We start from the raw sequence: 14845 nt of genomic DNA, 5'->3' as shown, positions 1-14845 counted from the left end.
TCTAGACAGATCCCACACACACATGTGGTAAGTAGGCTGTTTGAAGTCCAGATGTGTCTGCGAGAGCGTTCGTGACCACTGCTCGCTCTGCAGTGGTGGTGGGGAGTATTTGTCACAGATTTTGGGAAAAGGGACGGAAGAGCGTGTCTATATTTACACTCACCCTCACACACACACACACTCACTGTGGAGTGGGAGCGTTGCCATGGACACCGCCCTTCTCAAACCCCATCCGCCCTGGTAACCACTGCGCTGGGGCTTCGCCAGGGGCCGTGAGCGAGCGAGAGACATGGCTGACCCTCCCCACGTCAGCAACTCCCTCTGTGGGCCCTGTCCCCGTCTCCCCTCCACACTCCTCCCAGAATGGCCCACACGCACATGTGCACACATCCTGGCACTCCTACACACACACACACACACTCCCACAGACATGTGCGCACACACTTCCATACAGGTGCACACACACGTGCACGTGCACACTCTCGTGCACACACTGCTGTTCCTCTATTTGCTGGGACCTCCCATTAACACCTATTCTGTTGTTACTAGTCCAAACTCCAGTCAAATGAAAATTCACAGGGTGGTGAAAGATGATCCCAAGCTAAATACGTGGGGAACTTTTCTACTTTAAAGAAGAATTTGGTGCATTAAAACATCACTTCTATTGCAGGGGTGACCCCACATTGCCCTGGGGGGACCTGCCTCAGCCAGGTGAAGGAGCCGCTCTGTGTCGGGGGGGGGGGCTCACACCCAGGAGCAGCAGCAGACAGGCTGGCGTACCACGATTATCTTCTCCATCAGCTCCCTCCTCATGGTGGTTAATTGGGCCTGGAGATTTAACAACAGGGATGTTCCTCCTCCTTTGAAGTCTACGTGCCGGCGGTCAGCTCTGCTCTGATGTGTACAGATGCTCTTGTGAAGCAGTCCCACAGCCCGGAAAACACAGTCGCCCCCCTGTGCCAGTCTGGAGCCACAGTCTCACAGAGCCCCCCTGTGCCAGTCTGGAGCCACAGCCTCACAGAGCCCCCCTGTGCCAGTCTGGAGCCACAGTCTCACAGAGCCCCCCTGTGCCAGTCTGGAGCCACAGCCTCACAGAGCCCCCCTGTGCCAGTCTGGAGTCACAGTCTCACACGGCCCCCCTGTGCCAGTCTGGAGTCACAGCCTCACACAGCCCCCTGTGCCAGTCTGGAGCCACAGCCTCACACGGCCCCCCTGTGCCAGTCTGGAGTCACAGCCTCACACAGCCCCCCTGTGCCAGTCTGGAGCCACAGTCTCACACAGCCCCCCTGTGCCAGTCTGGAGTCACAGTCTCACACAGCCCCCCTGTGCCAGTCTGGAGCAACATTCAAGGAGTCTGCTACTCCTGGCCAAATTTCCCATTGGCCCTCACCAATCATGGCCTCCTAATAATCCCCCTCTCTGAACTGGCTTCATGTCTCTGCTCTCCTCCCCACTGAGAGCTGGTGTGTGGGGAGCGTTCTGGCACACTATGGCTGCTGTCGCATCATCCAGGTGGGGCTGCACACTGGTGGTGCTGGAGGGGATCCCCATTACCTGTAAAGAGCTTTGAGTGGAGTGTCCAGAAAAGCGCTATATAAGTGTAAGCAATAATATATTATTATTAATGAAATTAATACCTTCCAATGGTTCCCAATCACAAAAGGATGCGAGACAGAATCTCACAACTACACAGCAGCAATACACACCAGTATACACCAGCACACAAGTACACACCAGTATACACCAGCACACAAGTACACACCAGTATACCCGAGTAGCATCACGATTTTCTGAATCACCAGCCAAAGATCACACGACACTCCAGTCTGTTTCCTTTTTTACTGCAAGCAATATTTTAATACAAAAAGAGAACAAAAAAAGTTTTGTTTTTCATAATCTTTTTCCGAGACAGTTCGTTAATTGGTGCACGCTTGGGCCCCGGCCCCTCCAGGCACTTCGGCAGCGTGGAGGGACAGCTGCTCTCCGGGCCGAACTGGGCCGAACCGGGCCAGAGGCTCTACACAGGAGGGGCCTGCTCTCTCGCCCGAGAGACACAGGCACATCCGGGCGTCAGAAACAAAAAAATAATACAAATCGGTATTACACTCCGGTGAAGATATGATGCTAAAATAATAAATAAGGTCTTCCTTATTCGAAACAAAACAAAAACAATTGAAAAAGACACTCACACGGCTTTTAAATTAACCAGATAACAGTGATAAAAGGATCAGTAACATTCACAGCTGCTTGCCATCTAAGAAGCAGGCAGATGACCCATCGATGTCTGTAACACATTGTGACTGAGCTAAGACTCACACCGAACTGTCAGGAGTCGACACACGGAGCCCACGGCTGTCCGCGGAAATCCCCCACATCCACCGAGCCAGCAGGGCTTCCGGGCCACTAAGATCACCCTTGAAAAATATAAATACTAAAAACAGAAACTGAAAGATACTGACAGTACGACGTCACTGCCTGCATGAACCACTGGGCTGGCAGGAGTGCAAGTACATCATGTCCCGCCGTTTTCCCAGCCCTCCCCCAGTCTCTATCCTCTTTCCAATTCATCCAGAAGGCATGTTTTCCCCACGTTCCACAAAAACGGGTCTCTGTGTTCCCCCACAACACACACACGCCATGTGGCATCTGCAGTCAGCCGCACGGCCTGATGGGATAGCTCTCATGCCGCTCGGCAGGAGTACCGAAGACACAGAGGACGCACACGCCCTCGCTCTGTCCCAGTGCTGCTGCCCGTCCCCGGGAGGCAGGAGACGCCGGGCCGCTGTCCGCTCCCTCCCGCCTGCTGGGAACAGCGCACAGAGCCAGGAGCGGGACAGGAGCGGGGCATCGCCGCCGCTCCCCAAGTCTGAGTCTCCGGCGGGAACGTTCATGGCCTTCCACAGCTGAGAGCCGAGAGCGGAGGAGCCAGCGGTCAGTCAGTCCAGTGGTCAGCGCTGCAGCGGATGAAGGCCAGAGGAGGAGATGAAGGCCGAGGGTACAACATCAGAACAGTCAGGAAGAGTCCTCTGGGCAGTGCAGAGCTCGGCTGAGCCGGGCTCCTGCCCCCTGTCCTGCGTGTGTGTGCCACAGCCGTGGTCTCTCTGCAGCGCCCTCTCCTGGCCCTCCCGTGACTATCTCTTGCTGGCGGGGGCCTTGGGGCTGGGCGTGGCCGAGGAGGTGGAGGACGAGGACGCCTTCTTGGAGATGGTGGGGATCTTGGAGGGCTTGGTGCCACCGCGGCGCCCCCCGCTGGTCTCGGAGGCGTCGGAGCACGCCGACTGCGTCTCCAGCAGGTCGAAGTCGGAGGCGTCGCTGCCCCGCCGGCTGCTGGCCCTGCTGCCCGCTCTGCTGCCCGCGCGGCTGGACGAGGCCGGCGCCCTCTTCGAGTCTGGAGGAAGACGGAGCGAGAAACGCTTGTGTGAGGAAGCGCAGCGAGCACAAGACCCGTGAACACCAGGGGGCGCCACCAGGAGGCACTCGCCGGCCGCCATCCTGCACCCAGGGCTGCTGGACTCACCGGGGCGGCTGGGCTTGGCGCCGGAGGGTGACGGCTGGCTCCCGTTCTCTCCCGTCAGGGACCCCCGGCTGGAGTGGAAGGTGGGGCGCTTCAGCTTAGAGCCCGAAGACGCCTGGGACAGAGAGGAGAGTCACTGTGCTGCCTGTGTGCAGGGCTCCAGAGTCAGACAGTCACACACTGAGGGCAGGGGGAGAGTCACCAGGCTCCAGGAGGACAGTTACTGTACTGTACTCGTAACCTGAACTGTACAGTGCAGGTAAGTGTGTTAGTTCAGTGTTGGACAGTAAAATGCTCTCTAGTGTGCTTTACTGCACACTAGAGAGCTTAGTGTGTAGTACGTGCTGTTGGACGTGTTAGTCTGTCGGCGATGGTTGTGTCAGCACTCTGTCGCAGTGTTGCTCCAGCACGTGTGTGCGCGTGGGTTCAGCACTCTGTCGCAGTGTTGCTCCAGCACGTGTGTGCGCGTGCGTTCAGCACTCTGTCGCAGTGTTGCTCCAGCACGTGTGTGCGCGTGCGTTCAGCACTCTGTCGCAGTGTTGCTCCAGCACGTGTGTGAGCGTGCGTTCAGCACTCTGTCGCAGTGTTGCTCCAGCACGTGTGTGAGCGTGCGTTCAGCACTCTGTCGCAGTGTTGCTCCAGCACGTGTGTGAGCGTGCGTTCAGCACTCTGTCGCAGTGTTGCTCCAGCACGTGTGTGAGCGTGCGTTCAGCACTCTGTCGCAGTGTTGCTCCAGCACGTGTGTGAGCGTGCGTTCAGCACTCTGTCGCAGTGTTGCTCCAGCACGTGTGTGCGCGTGCGTTCAGCACTCTGTCGCAGTGTTGCTCGCGTGTTGCTCAGAGTGGGACTCTGCTGTGCTACTGTACCTCGAGGCCGGCAGCATGGCTGTGCTCAGGGCAGGCCGGGCTCTTGGCCGCAGTGCAGCTCTTACTGTGAGCCAGCCAGGGCTTGGCATAGCCCCGAGCCTGAGTGTGCGGTGTCTGTGAAAATCGCAGAGAGCGGGGGAGCGAGGCGGGGGCGATCAAGGGAGAATAAGGGGGAAGAGTGAGTTTCAAAGCAGGGGGAGAGGGACAGAGGGAGATGTGGAGCAGTGGAGCGAGAGATGCAGTGTTTTAAGTGGAGGATGAAGACCGGAATGGGGAAAATCGAAGGCACAGGGAGGCGCAAAGGCAAAAATTGAAGGAATAAAAAAAAAAAACAACAACAAATAAAAAACAGTTACAGGACAAGGACAATGTCATGCTGGACTACTGGAGATGAGGACAAGACCAGGGGTTTACTCATTCCAGCAACAGCCCTGCTGGACACCCAACACACTGCAGGCTTCTCATAAGACTGCTGCCCAAAGCCCTGTCACTCATTTCCTCTCCTTTTCTGACTCTTTCTCTCCGTCTCTCCTGATGACATCCTTGGAAACTGCATGTGTTTCACTTCAAGTAGCTCCCCTCATCCTCTAAACCCCGCCCATCTGCTCAGACCCCTCCCCTCTTCCTCTAAACTCCACCCATCTCATCTGACCCCTCCCCTTTCTCTAAACCCCACCCATCTGCTCAGAATCCTCCCCTCTTCCTCTAAACCCCACCCATATCCCCTGTCCCCTCCCCTTTCTCTAAACCCCACCCATCTGCTCAGACCCCTCCCCTCTAAACTCCACCCATCTCCCCTGACCCACCCCCTTTCTCTAAACTCCACCCATCTTTTCAGACCCCTCCCCTCTTCCTCTTAACCCCACCCATCTCCTCTGACCCCTCCCCTTTTGTTAAACCCAACCCACCCATCTTCTCTGACTCCTCCCCTCTTCCTCTAAACCCCACCTAACTACTCAGACCCCTCCCCTCTCCCTCTAAACCCCACTCATCTTCTCGGACTCCTCCCCTCTTCCTTTAAACCTCACCCATCTGCTCAGACCCCACCCATCTTTCAACAAAAGTGGGAGAGCAAGGACCCGCCTCTCTGTTCTACCAGTGCTCCCAATCTCTCGCTCACCCTGGCTCCACTGGTGGGCGTTGCCGGTGACGACGGGACGGAGGCAGCACTCTGGTTGCTCTGGCTGGCACTGGAGCTGGACCGAGTGGGTGAGGCGGCCCGCGACCCCGGCTTCGACCTTCGACCCCGGGAGCGGAAGGCAGCCAGTCCCTGGGACGCTGCCTCGGGGAGGATGAACTTCTCTCTCAGCTCCAGGTTGGTGCGGCCACGAGCTGCAGACAGAGGGCAGCAGTGAGCGCTCGCCGTGGCAACGGAAGTGAAGAGCCAACCTCTTTCAGGGTTAAAGGTCAGGGTTCAGTCACTGGAGTCAGCAGCACAGGGACAGGAAGGTGCTGTAAACAACAGCTTTTCACTGCGCAAATAGGAGATTAAAGGCCAAATAATACTGACAGTAAGATATTTCTCAACAGTTTTTTTAGGTAAAAAACCTCCAGAACTACCCTGTGATGCCCAATCATATCAATATTAATGATAGAAGCAAAACTAGAAATGACTGACATGGTTAATAAACACATTCTCATAGTGTCTCACTGTGCAGCAGCCCACTTTCACATCACAGGAGCACCACAGCAGCAAAACCCACAGAGAGGTGGAGGAGAGAGGGAAGGAGAGGGAGAGGGGGAGGAGGAGGAGGAGAGAGGGAGAGAAAGAGAAGGACCGAGAGGAGAGAGAGAGGGAACGAGAGGGAGAGGAGGAGAGGAGGGGAGAGACAGAGGAAATGCAGAGAGCGGAAGAGAGAAAGGGGTGATCACCTGCGTGTTTCAGCCCAGCAGTGCATCAGTAACAGTAGTGCTGGAGCGAGAATTAGTCAGCGAGGCACAGTCACCAACTGCACAATTAGCGAATGAGCCGAGTCATTAACGAGTCATTCCCAGCCCAGGAGAGAAAAGGCAGCCTTCAGCAGCAGGAAAGGGTCAGTCTGTACTGGGACCAGTGATCTGACAATGGGAGTCCCGGTTCCCAGTACACAGTAATCAGTACTGTGCGTCAGGCCAGGTGTCCAGTTAACAGTTAGCAGGCAGACACCATGTGCACTGAGAAGCAGCTCCTGTGTCAGTGTTGCCCTGCCCCCTCTGCAGCTGAAACCCTGCAGTACAGCCCCACACACACACACACACTCCGCTCGACACCAGCTCTGCAGTACGGTGCAGCTCTGAGCCTGCAGAGCCTAACGAGAGCAGGAAAGCACTGGGCCCACAGCCGGAGGACAGATACCTCTGCAGCAGAAATAGCCTGGGGTGACTGTCACTGCAGTGTGAGAGACACAACAGAGACAACAGCGTCAAACTGACACACAGACACCTTGACAGAGACAGACAGAGAGACCAGGCATGGCGCCTCTGTCAGAGACAGAGCGCCAGAGCCACCGACAGACAGACTTGTGCACGGACACCAGGAGAGAGACACAGACAAGCACACAAGGATACCGAGACAGACACACAGACATAGTCAGATCCACACAGTGAGTCGCAGACGCTGAAATTGAAGAGACGTTATTTCAGAACACAATAAAAACGGCAGGCACAGATACAATAGTCTCTGACACTAGTGACCAACCAACTATGCAGAGGACTGCTGTAACACCCATCTACAACACTGCATCGGATGACAATATTTTCTATTGGTTATTTGTCACTCCAGTCTCCAGCAGAGACAGGCTTTGGTGTGATGGGCTTGTGTCTGGGTGTTGGGGTGCATGCGTGTCTGGGTGTTAGGGTGCATGCTTCTCAAATTCCAGTTCTCCCAGAACTCAGACACTGGTCCCCTACAGGTGAGCCAGTGACATCGCAGCTCAGCACAGTTCACACAGCAGGGTCAGAGGGAGAAAAGCAGCCAACCTATTGGAGACTGAGTGGCTATGGAGCTGCTGGACTCTGAGCGAAGGGGTTTATTCCCAGGGTGATGCACTGGAGAGAGAGACAACAGCTGAGAGAGGCAGAGGAAGAGAGGCAGAGGAGAGCCAAACACCATGACAGAGGTGAAGGCAACTTGGCAGAGGGAGAGGGAGAGCCAGAGAGTGAGAGAGTGTGGCAGAGGGAGAAGGAGAGAGAGTGTGGCAGAGGGAGAAGAGAGAGTGTGGCAGAGGGAGAAGGAGAGAGAGTGCAGCAGAGGGAGAAGGAGAGAGAGTGCAGCAGAGGGAGAAGGAGAGAGAGTGCAGCAGAGGGAGAAGGAGAGAGAGTGCAGCAGAGGGAGAAGGAGAGAGTGCAGCAGAGGGAGAAGGAGAGAGAGTGTAGGAGAGAGAGTGCAGCAGAGGGAGTGCAGCAGAGGATGGTGCTGGGAGACAGAGAGCGAGTGTGCAGCTCGCCGGTTCCTGTCTGTAGCTCTGACTGCTGTCAGACAGAGCGAGCCCACTCTGCACTTTGAGACACGCAGGCGCGAACTCTCACCTCTGCAGGGGTCATTCTTGACCAGGAACTCGTCCAGGGCCATCCAGCCCCCTCCCACCCGCACCATCACCGTACTGCGCAGGATCCGCACCAGCCGCAGCTGCTGGGAGTCTCCGAACTGCGGCGGGAGAGCAGTGGAAGAGAGAGCAGTTAGCCCAGCGTGCAGTTACACTGGCAGAGCTGAGCATCACAGGAACACCCACACCAGCAATCGCCATAGCCCTCCTCTCGCATGCTCCATCAATTCCAGATCACCCCACAGCAGCCCCGGCCCTGCAGACGTTTACTGCGGTACGTGCTCGCGTTACTGCGCTGCACCGCGGTAAACCTCGGAAGAGCCCCCCAGCCCCACTCCCAGCAGCAGGAATCACAGCTCCGCTGACAGGGGTGCCCACCACCATGTGTCCCGGGATGGCCACACTCCCCCCGGCCCCATCGCCCTGCCCTCGCGGGGTCCGCCCAGTGTCTGCAAGCGAGCTGCCCTCGGCTCCGCATGGTGCGCTCCCACACGCCAGGCCTGGGGTCAGAGTCGTCCATCCCACACAGCTGCCCCCGCCGGGGCATTTACCCAGCACAGGTGGGGGGCTCCAACACCCAGGGCAGGCTCACTGCTCTCTTGACATGATTTTAATTCGGATTTTTAATCGCTGTATTCAAAATGTAAAAAATTTAAGTTTTCATTTTAAAACGATAAATTTAAAAAAGAAAAGGAATGAATTGCTTGATTCGTTAAGAATAAAAAGGAACTTCGCAGCACCCGATCAAACACAACAATAGCACACATTACCTGGTTTCCAAGGAAGAACTACATTAAGTCCAGCAGACGAAGAGAGAGGAAATAAAACAGAGAGAGAGAGACGGTGAAATAAGACACATTGACACTCCTGGACTGACAACTGAATTATTACACTGAACAAACCTTCACCCTCCCTGTCTCACTCTGTTTCACTGACATAATCTCAGTCTCCCTGTCTCACTCTGTGACGCTGCACACAGCCTCACCCTACAGCAAACCCAGTTCTAATCAGACTGTGCCATAATATCAGATCTAGTAGTCAAAGTGCAGTGATTAAACCCAGCTCTAATCTAAATGCAGTAAGATCAGCTCTAGCAGTCAAGCTGTTGTACGTGAGCCCAGCTCTAATCTGACTGCAGTAAAGTGATGGAAGTGAACCATGAGTGACAGGAAGAGCCGAGCAGTGTGATGCAGTGACAGACAGTCAGAAGGACAGACAGACGATGTGTGATGGAGGGCACTTCAGTGCCGTTAGTGCGACACATTCGTTAAAAATAAAAACAACCGTGACAGGATTATCAACATCAAAGTTATCGAACCACATCAAAAACTGTGCAACAAACAGGAGTTGTAGTTTTGTCTTGTATTGACGTGACGAAGACCTCAGGAATCCAGCAGATTCCCAGTTCACAGAGACTCCAGGAGCTCTCAGCAGGAATCCAGCAGATTCCCAGTTCACAGAGACTCCAGGAGCTCTCAGCAGGAATCCAGCAGATTCCCAGTTCACAGAGACTCCAGGGGTTCTCAGCAGGAATCCAGCAGATTCCCAGTTCACTGCAACTGAGAGACACATCCACAGGATCTAGGAGGAAGCTGACAACTGAAGCTCTGCTGGGCTCGGGCTCCAGACCAGTACTCTCCAAACTGGGCTCCACTGGCCACATGACCAACACGGTCATGGCCCTGAGGTGGTGGGTCTGGGCCGAAGGTACCAGGTGTCGGGCCAGAGGCAGTGATCACAGAGCCCCGTGTGTGAACAACTGATCACAACCAGGTTTCTCTTCTGACCCACATTGGAGGTGACACCTCCTGCCATGCCACCTCCAGAGGGGAGGTCCCACTTGGAAAAAAACAGGGGGCAACTGTGTTAGCTTGCAGCCCTGCGAGCTCCCCCGTCCCCAGAGGAAATGGAACAGTCTGAGGTTTCCACATCAACAACAAATGAAAATCAACCACCATGAGAATAACAGACACAGCAAGCAGCTTCTTGTTTCGGCCATGAATGTTAATGAGCTGGATGGGTGAGTGTGGCCCTAACGAAGGACGGCCAGTAATGAATTAGTCTGTTAATCAACACCAGTCAATCAGAGCCATGGGTCCAAGGTGATGGATCAGCCAGTCAGCCAGTGAGGGGTGGCCAGATGCACACATGGGTGAACAGATGGATGGATTTCTCTCAAACAAAGGAACTAACTGCAGTATTCATATTAACATGCTTATCTTTAAAGCAACAATATATATACTGATATACAGTAGTTTTCTGGAAAGCCAAGAAACCAAATCATTGCTGCCCTTCACGAAGAGCTGGGATCCTTACCCGGTACTTGTTCTCTCCAATCTGCTCCACCTGGAATCTCTTGGCGCACTTGCACTGCGCCACCTGCCTGGTCACCTGCAAGACACACAGGCAGTGAGGAGCCAGAGCAGAGACCACAGCCTCACACACCCTCCAGGAGCACTCAACAGGACACACACACTCACACACTGCAGGAGAACTCATCAGGAGACACACACACTCCACACGACTCCTCTCTCACCTCATCCTCGATCTTGTCAGCGTCCGTCGTGGGGCGGTAGGCGTCCTTGTTGGGGTGCAGCGCAGCCACAAACTCATAGTAATCGATGTAGCCATCGCCATCACGGTCGAAAATATCGGCTACTGCCGTCATCTCGAGTTTGCTGGTGGGGAATTCTGGGACAGGCAGACATACACAGTCAACGAAACTGACGTCTGCAGCGTGTTGTGCAGCAGGGCTGTGTTGTGTGGTGTTGTGCGATGTAGTGTGGTATTGTGTGCCGTTGTGCAGCAGGGCTGTATTGTGTGGTGTAGTGCGATGCAGTGTGGTGTTGTGCAGCAGGGCTGCGTGGTGTTGTGTGGTGTAGTGCAGTGTGGTATCGTGCGCTGCTGTGTGGTGTTGTGTGGCATTGTGCAGTGTGGTATCGTGCGCTGTTGTGTGGTGCCGTACTGGAGGCCAGGATGCCGTCGATGAACTCCTGCCGCGTGATCTTGCCGTCCTGGTCCTTGTCGATGCGGCGGAAGAAGTCCATCACCCGCGACTTCTTGTGGTTCATCCAGCGCATGTACTTCTTCCGCCACACGTCCAGGTCGAAGTTCGCAAACTCCTTCAGCTGGCGGACACAGGGGAGGGGCAGGTTTGTGGGTTTGAGCCTGTTTGTATGTCTCATCATTTGAAAACGTAACCCAAGTATTCAGACGTCATTATTCTTCCAACAGCCTGAGGACTGTCCTGCCTGTTAATGACACTTCCCCATGGGCAGCTGCTCCCATACTGTGCCAGAAAGCCCAGGGGCCTCGGCGGGTGGCATACCTCTTCCAGCCTGTCGAGGGCGTCATTGAGTTTGCGCTGGCGGTCCAACGCCAGGAGCCAAACCTGCTGCCAGCGCGCAGAGAGCTGCGTGACCCGCGGGCTGCTGGACTGGGACAGCGCTGGGACCGGCACCGCCTGGCCCTGAGAGAGAGGCTTGCCTGCAGAGAGAGAGAGCGATGAGGGCCGAGCTGTCCTGTCCGCAGCGCACGGGCCGGTGCAGGAGCTCCGCGGGCGACTCACGTGTGCGCGATTTCTCGGCCAGCCCGCTGGGCGGCTCTGTGCTCTTCCTCTTGTACGTCTTCGTCACGCGATCCACATCTGGCTGCTTGCGGGTCATCTCCTCCATGAACACCTGAGGCCGGCGGGCAGAGAGAGACGCTGAGTGGAACTGGTCACGATACCGAGACCAGCAGACGGGCAGCCTGGCCGGCCCGCCACACCCACCTGGTGCTCGGTGATCAGCGCCTTGACCTGCTCGATGCTCTGCGGGAGGGGCTCGGTGTCGCGCTGGACCAGCGTGGTCTCGGCCCACTGCAGCCATGACAGCAGCTCGTCCAGGAGCGCGGCATTGCTCCGCAGCTCGGCCAGCGCGGACTCCAGACGCTGCTCATGCTGCTTGGCCCAGGCCAGCACCTGCAGGGCAGCGGCAGCGCAGGGTCAGACTGGGGTGCGTGGGGCTCCCCTCTCTCTCCAGCCTCCACCCTCCCCGGCAGCCCCCCCGTCTCTCCGGCACGCCGTCCACCCCTCACCTCCTCGAAGCGCGCTCTGATGATGGTGATCCAGTGCTTGATGGTGGTGATGCAGTCAGGGTGACAGACCGTCAGTATGGCCTCGCCCATCCCTGCGGCCTCATTCACGCTGCCCCGTTTCTCCTCCACGCTCTTCAGAAACTCCTGGGCAGGCAGGGGGGGGGAGGGGAGACGAGGGCATTAGACAGCGGCGCGGGGCCACAGGAGAGGACCCCGGGAGGACGGCGGAGTGGCCTGTACCTTGTGCGAGTGAATGAGAGCCTGCAGGGTCTCGGGCTCCTCCGGCAGCACTCCTCTGAAGCGCAGGCTCTGCTCCGCCTCCGACAGCCACTCCAGCAGCCGCTGCACAGCAGCTCGGAACTCCTCCGCCTGGAGAAACAGGGCGGGGGGTCAGGAGGGCGCAGGGCGGGCGGCGCGGGCGTTTCTCGGGCCGGTCCGGCGGGCTCGCTCACCTGCTTGAGCGCCGTCTCCAGGCGCGCCTGCTTGGACACGGACAGCGCGCACACCGAGTCCCAGCGGCTGCTGAGCTCCTGCAGCTGGACCTTGACCCAGCTGGTGTCGTCCCGGGAGTTCTCCATGAGCTCGCGCGCAGAGCGCTTCAGCGCCTGGACGCTCCCTGTCCTCTTCCCCAGCTCCTTCTGGAAGACCTGGGGTCCGCACAGACACAGCACCGTGAGGCAGGACCAGCGGACCAACACTTCTCCTGCACTGGGAATACTGGCAGGGGCAACCAGCTTCTGATAACAGTTTTCTCAAGAGGAAGAATACGAGAAACTAGGAATACAGGGGTGGGGGAGCATTCCAGACCTGGGAAAAAAAGCATTTAAAAACTAGGAATGGCAAAGATGATTCCAGAACCGAACCCCCCCCCTGACCTTGTGGGCGTCCAGCAGGTTGATGACCAGGTCGAGGTCGCCGTGGACGGGCTGGTCCTCACTCAGCTGTGGCTCTACGCGGTACAGCCAGTCCACCAGGGCCTGCAGGGCATCTGCGAACTGCCCCGAGAACAGCAGGGCCTCCTCCAGCTTGTGCTGCCTGAGCCCGAGAGCAGCACAGCAGTTACACACAGCGCTGACCGGCCGCACATCACTATCATCATCATCATCATCATCATCATCATCATCATCATCGAGGCTCACTGTCTGGTCATACCGGGCTAAAACTCTGTTGAGTTTCCTCCTAGTAGGACTGGGACCCATGTGATTCTGGCAGGTGTGGGAACTCTGGGATTAGATGTGTAAATTTGGGGAAGAATATTTGTCTAATCCCAGGGTATCTGTCACAGCGCAGAAGGAAGTGCACCTCTGTCTCTGTTTCTCCCCGCTGGCAGTGGGAGCACAGCCTGTCCTCTCTGGGCAGCCAGGTCTGCCTGTGTCCAGTGTCTATGGCCAGGCTGTGGTCACTGAGCCTGTCCTCTCTGGCCAGGTCTGCCTGTGTCCAGTGTCTATGGCCAGGCTGTGGTCACTGAGCCTGTCCTCTCTGGACAGCCAGGTCTGCCTGTGTCCAGTCTCTATGGCCAGGCTGTGGTCACTCTCTGGACTGCCTGGTGGGTCAGTCTCTCTCACCTTTCCACACTCTTCCCGCAGACAGTATCCCACTTGTCCCGGACCTCTCCCAGCAGGTTGTCCAGTTTCTGCGAGTCTCCGGGAAGGCTGGCCTTCTCCCGCATGGCACGCCCGGAGCGGACCGTCGTGTCGTAGACCGGCTGCTTCGAGCCCAGGGACTTCTGGAACTCCTGCACCGGGAGAGGGGGAGTGAGGCAGGCCGGAGTGAGACAGGGTGAGGCAGGATGGACGGGGTGAGAGACATGGGCAGAGGGGTGACGCGACCTTGTGCTTGGTGAGCTGCAGTTTGATCTTGTCGGGCTCGTTGGAGATCTCCAGCTCCGAGTCCAGGCGGCTCTCCGCCTCCTCCAGCCAGTCCGACAGCTTCCTCCAGGCCTCGTGGAACTGCGGGGGCAGAGGAAGAGGAGGGCTGAGCGTCTCGGCGCGGCTCTGCTGTCTGACCGCACCAGTGCTGGCGCCGGGCGCCGGGCCCCACCTGCTTGGCTCTCTTCCTGGATTCGTCCAGCGCCCGGCCCCGCTCCAGCGACCTCTGCACCAGCTTGTCCCAGCGCGACTGCACGCTGAGCAGCAGGTTCTTGATCAGAACGACGTCTTGCTTCAGGCTGGCGAACCTGAGCTGAGCCCCGGCCTTCTCCAGAGCCAGCACCTGCTCACGGTGGGCGTTCACCTCGTTCACAAACACCTGAGAGGGATCAGATGGACAGAGGGACAGGATTAAAACCTCTCCACGCTCCCCACTCTCCTCCCCTCTTTATCCAATTTCATTCCTCATCCGAAATCGTCGGTCCATACCCTGCTCCCCCCCTCACCCGCCCCCTGCCCCTCCCATCAGCCCTCTCTGTGACCGCGCCCCTCCCCTCACCTTGTGCTCGTCGATCTGGAAGAGCACCGTGTCCAGGGTGAGGCTGGGCGGCTGGGCAGTGTTCAGGACCTGCTCGGCCTGGGTCAGCCAGTTGATGCAGTCCTGCAGGGAGGCCTGGAACCCGGTCGCCAAGGAGACCGCCTCCTCCAGCTTAGACTGGGAGACAGAGAGAGGGGTTAACACACACACAGCACATTGACACAGCTCAGAGACAGAGAGAGGGGTTAACACACACACACAGCACATTGACACAGCTCAGAGACAGAGAGAGGGGTTAACACACACACACACAGCACATTGACACAGCTCAGAGACAGAGAAAGGGGTTAACACACACACACACAGCACATTGACACAGCTCAGAGACAGAGAGAGGGGTTAACACACACACACACACACAGCACATTGACACAGCTCAGAGACAGAGAGAGGGGTTA

The 14845-nt window shown here is 57.0% G+C and overlaps 1 protein-coding gene across 22 annotated transcripts in view; it reads right to left on the bottom strand.

The window, feature by feature from the left end:
- Positions 1-1829: 1829 nt before the first annotated feature.
- The window catches only part of macf1a (microtubule actin crosslinking factor 1a), a 130040-nt gene continuing 117024 nt past the window's right edge, over positions 1830-14845 (bottom strand). For 11 of the 22 annotated variants that reach the window (XM_069195334.1, XM_069195321.1, XM_069195322.1 and 8 more), the window contains 21 exons: positions 14409-14564; positions 14022-14228; positions 13811-13930; positions 13547-13716; positions 12857-13016; positions 12434-12628; positions 12222-12350; positions 11982-12125; positions 11677-11865; positions 11473-11584; positions 11233-11390; positions 10870-11032; positions 10441-10595; positions 10221-10295; positions 8675-8692; positions 7888-8005; positions 7339-7407; positions 5501-5712; positions 4381-4494; positions 3518-3629; positions 1830-3388 (listed from right to left, as the gene is read on the bottom strand). In XM_069195334.1, coding sequence (XP_069051435.1) covers positions 3132-3388; positions 3518-3629; positions 4381-4494; positions 5501-5712; positions 7339-7407; positions 7888-8005; positions 8675-8692; positions 10221-10295; positions 10441-10595; positions 10870-11032; positions 11233-11390; positions 11473-11584; positions 11677-11865; positions 11982-12125; positions 12222-12350; positions 12434-12628; positions 12857-13016; positions 13547-13716; positions 13811-13930; positions 14022-14228; positions 14409-14564 — 3033 coding nt within the window. In that variant the 3' untranslated portion in view covers positions 1830-3131. Of the gene's footprint in view, positions 3389-3517; positions 3630-4380; positions 4495-5500; positions 5713-6715; positions 6749-7338; positions 7408-7887; positions 8006-8674; positions 8693-10220; positions 10296-10440; positions 10596-10869; positions 11033-11232; positions 11391-11472; positions 11585-11676; positions 11866-11981; positions 12126-12221; positions 12351-12433; positions 12629-12856; positions 13017-13546; positions 13717-13810; positions 13931-14021; positions 14229-14408; positions 14565-14845 lie in introns of all 22 variants that reach the window. The other 11 variants (XM_069195333.1, XM_069195329.1, XM_069195335.1 and 8 more) reach the window with 5 other exon arrangements.

This window comes from Lepisosteus oculatus, chromosome 11 (assembly GCF_040954835.1).
Source record: "Lepisosteus oculatus isolate fLepOcu1 chromosome 11, fLepOcu1.hap2, whole genome shotgun sequence".
NCBI lineage: Eukaryota > Metazoa > Chordata > Actinopteri > Semionotiformes > Lepisosteidae > Lepisosteus > Lepisosteus oculatus.
This window is presented reverse-complemented; position numbering and strand designations above follow the sequence as displayed.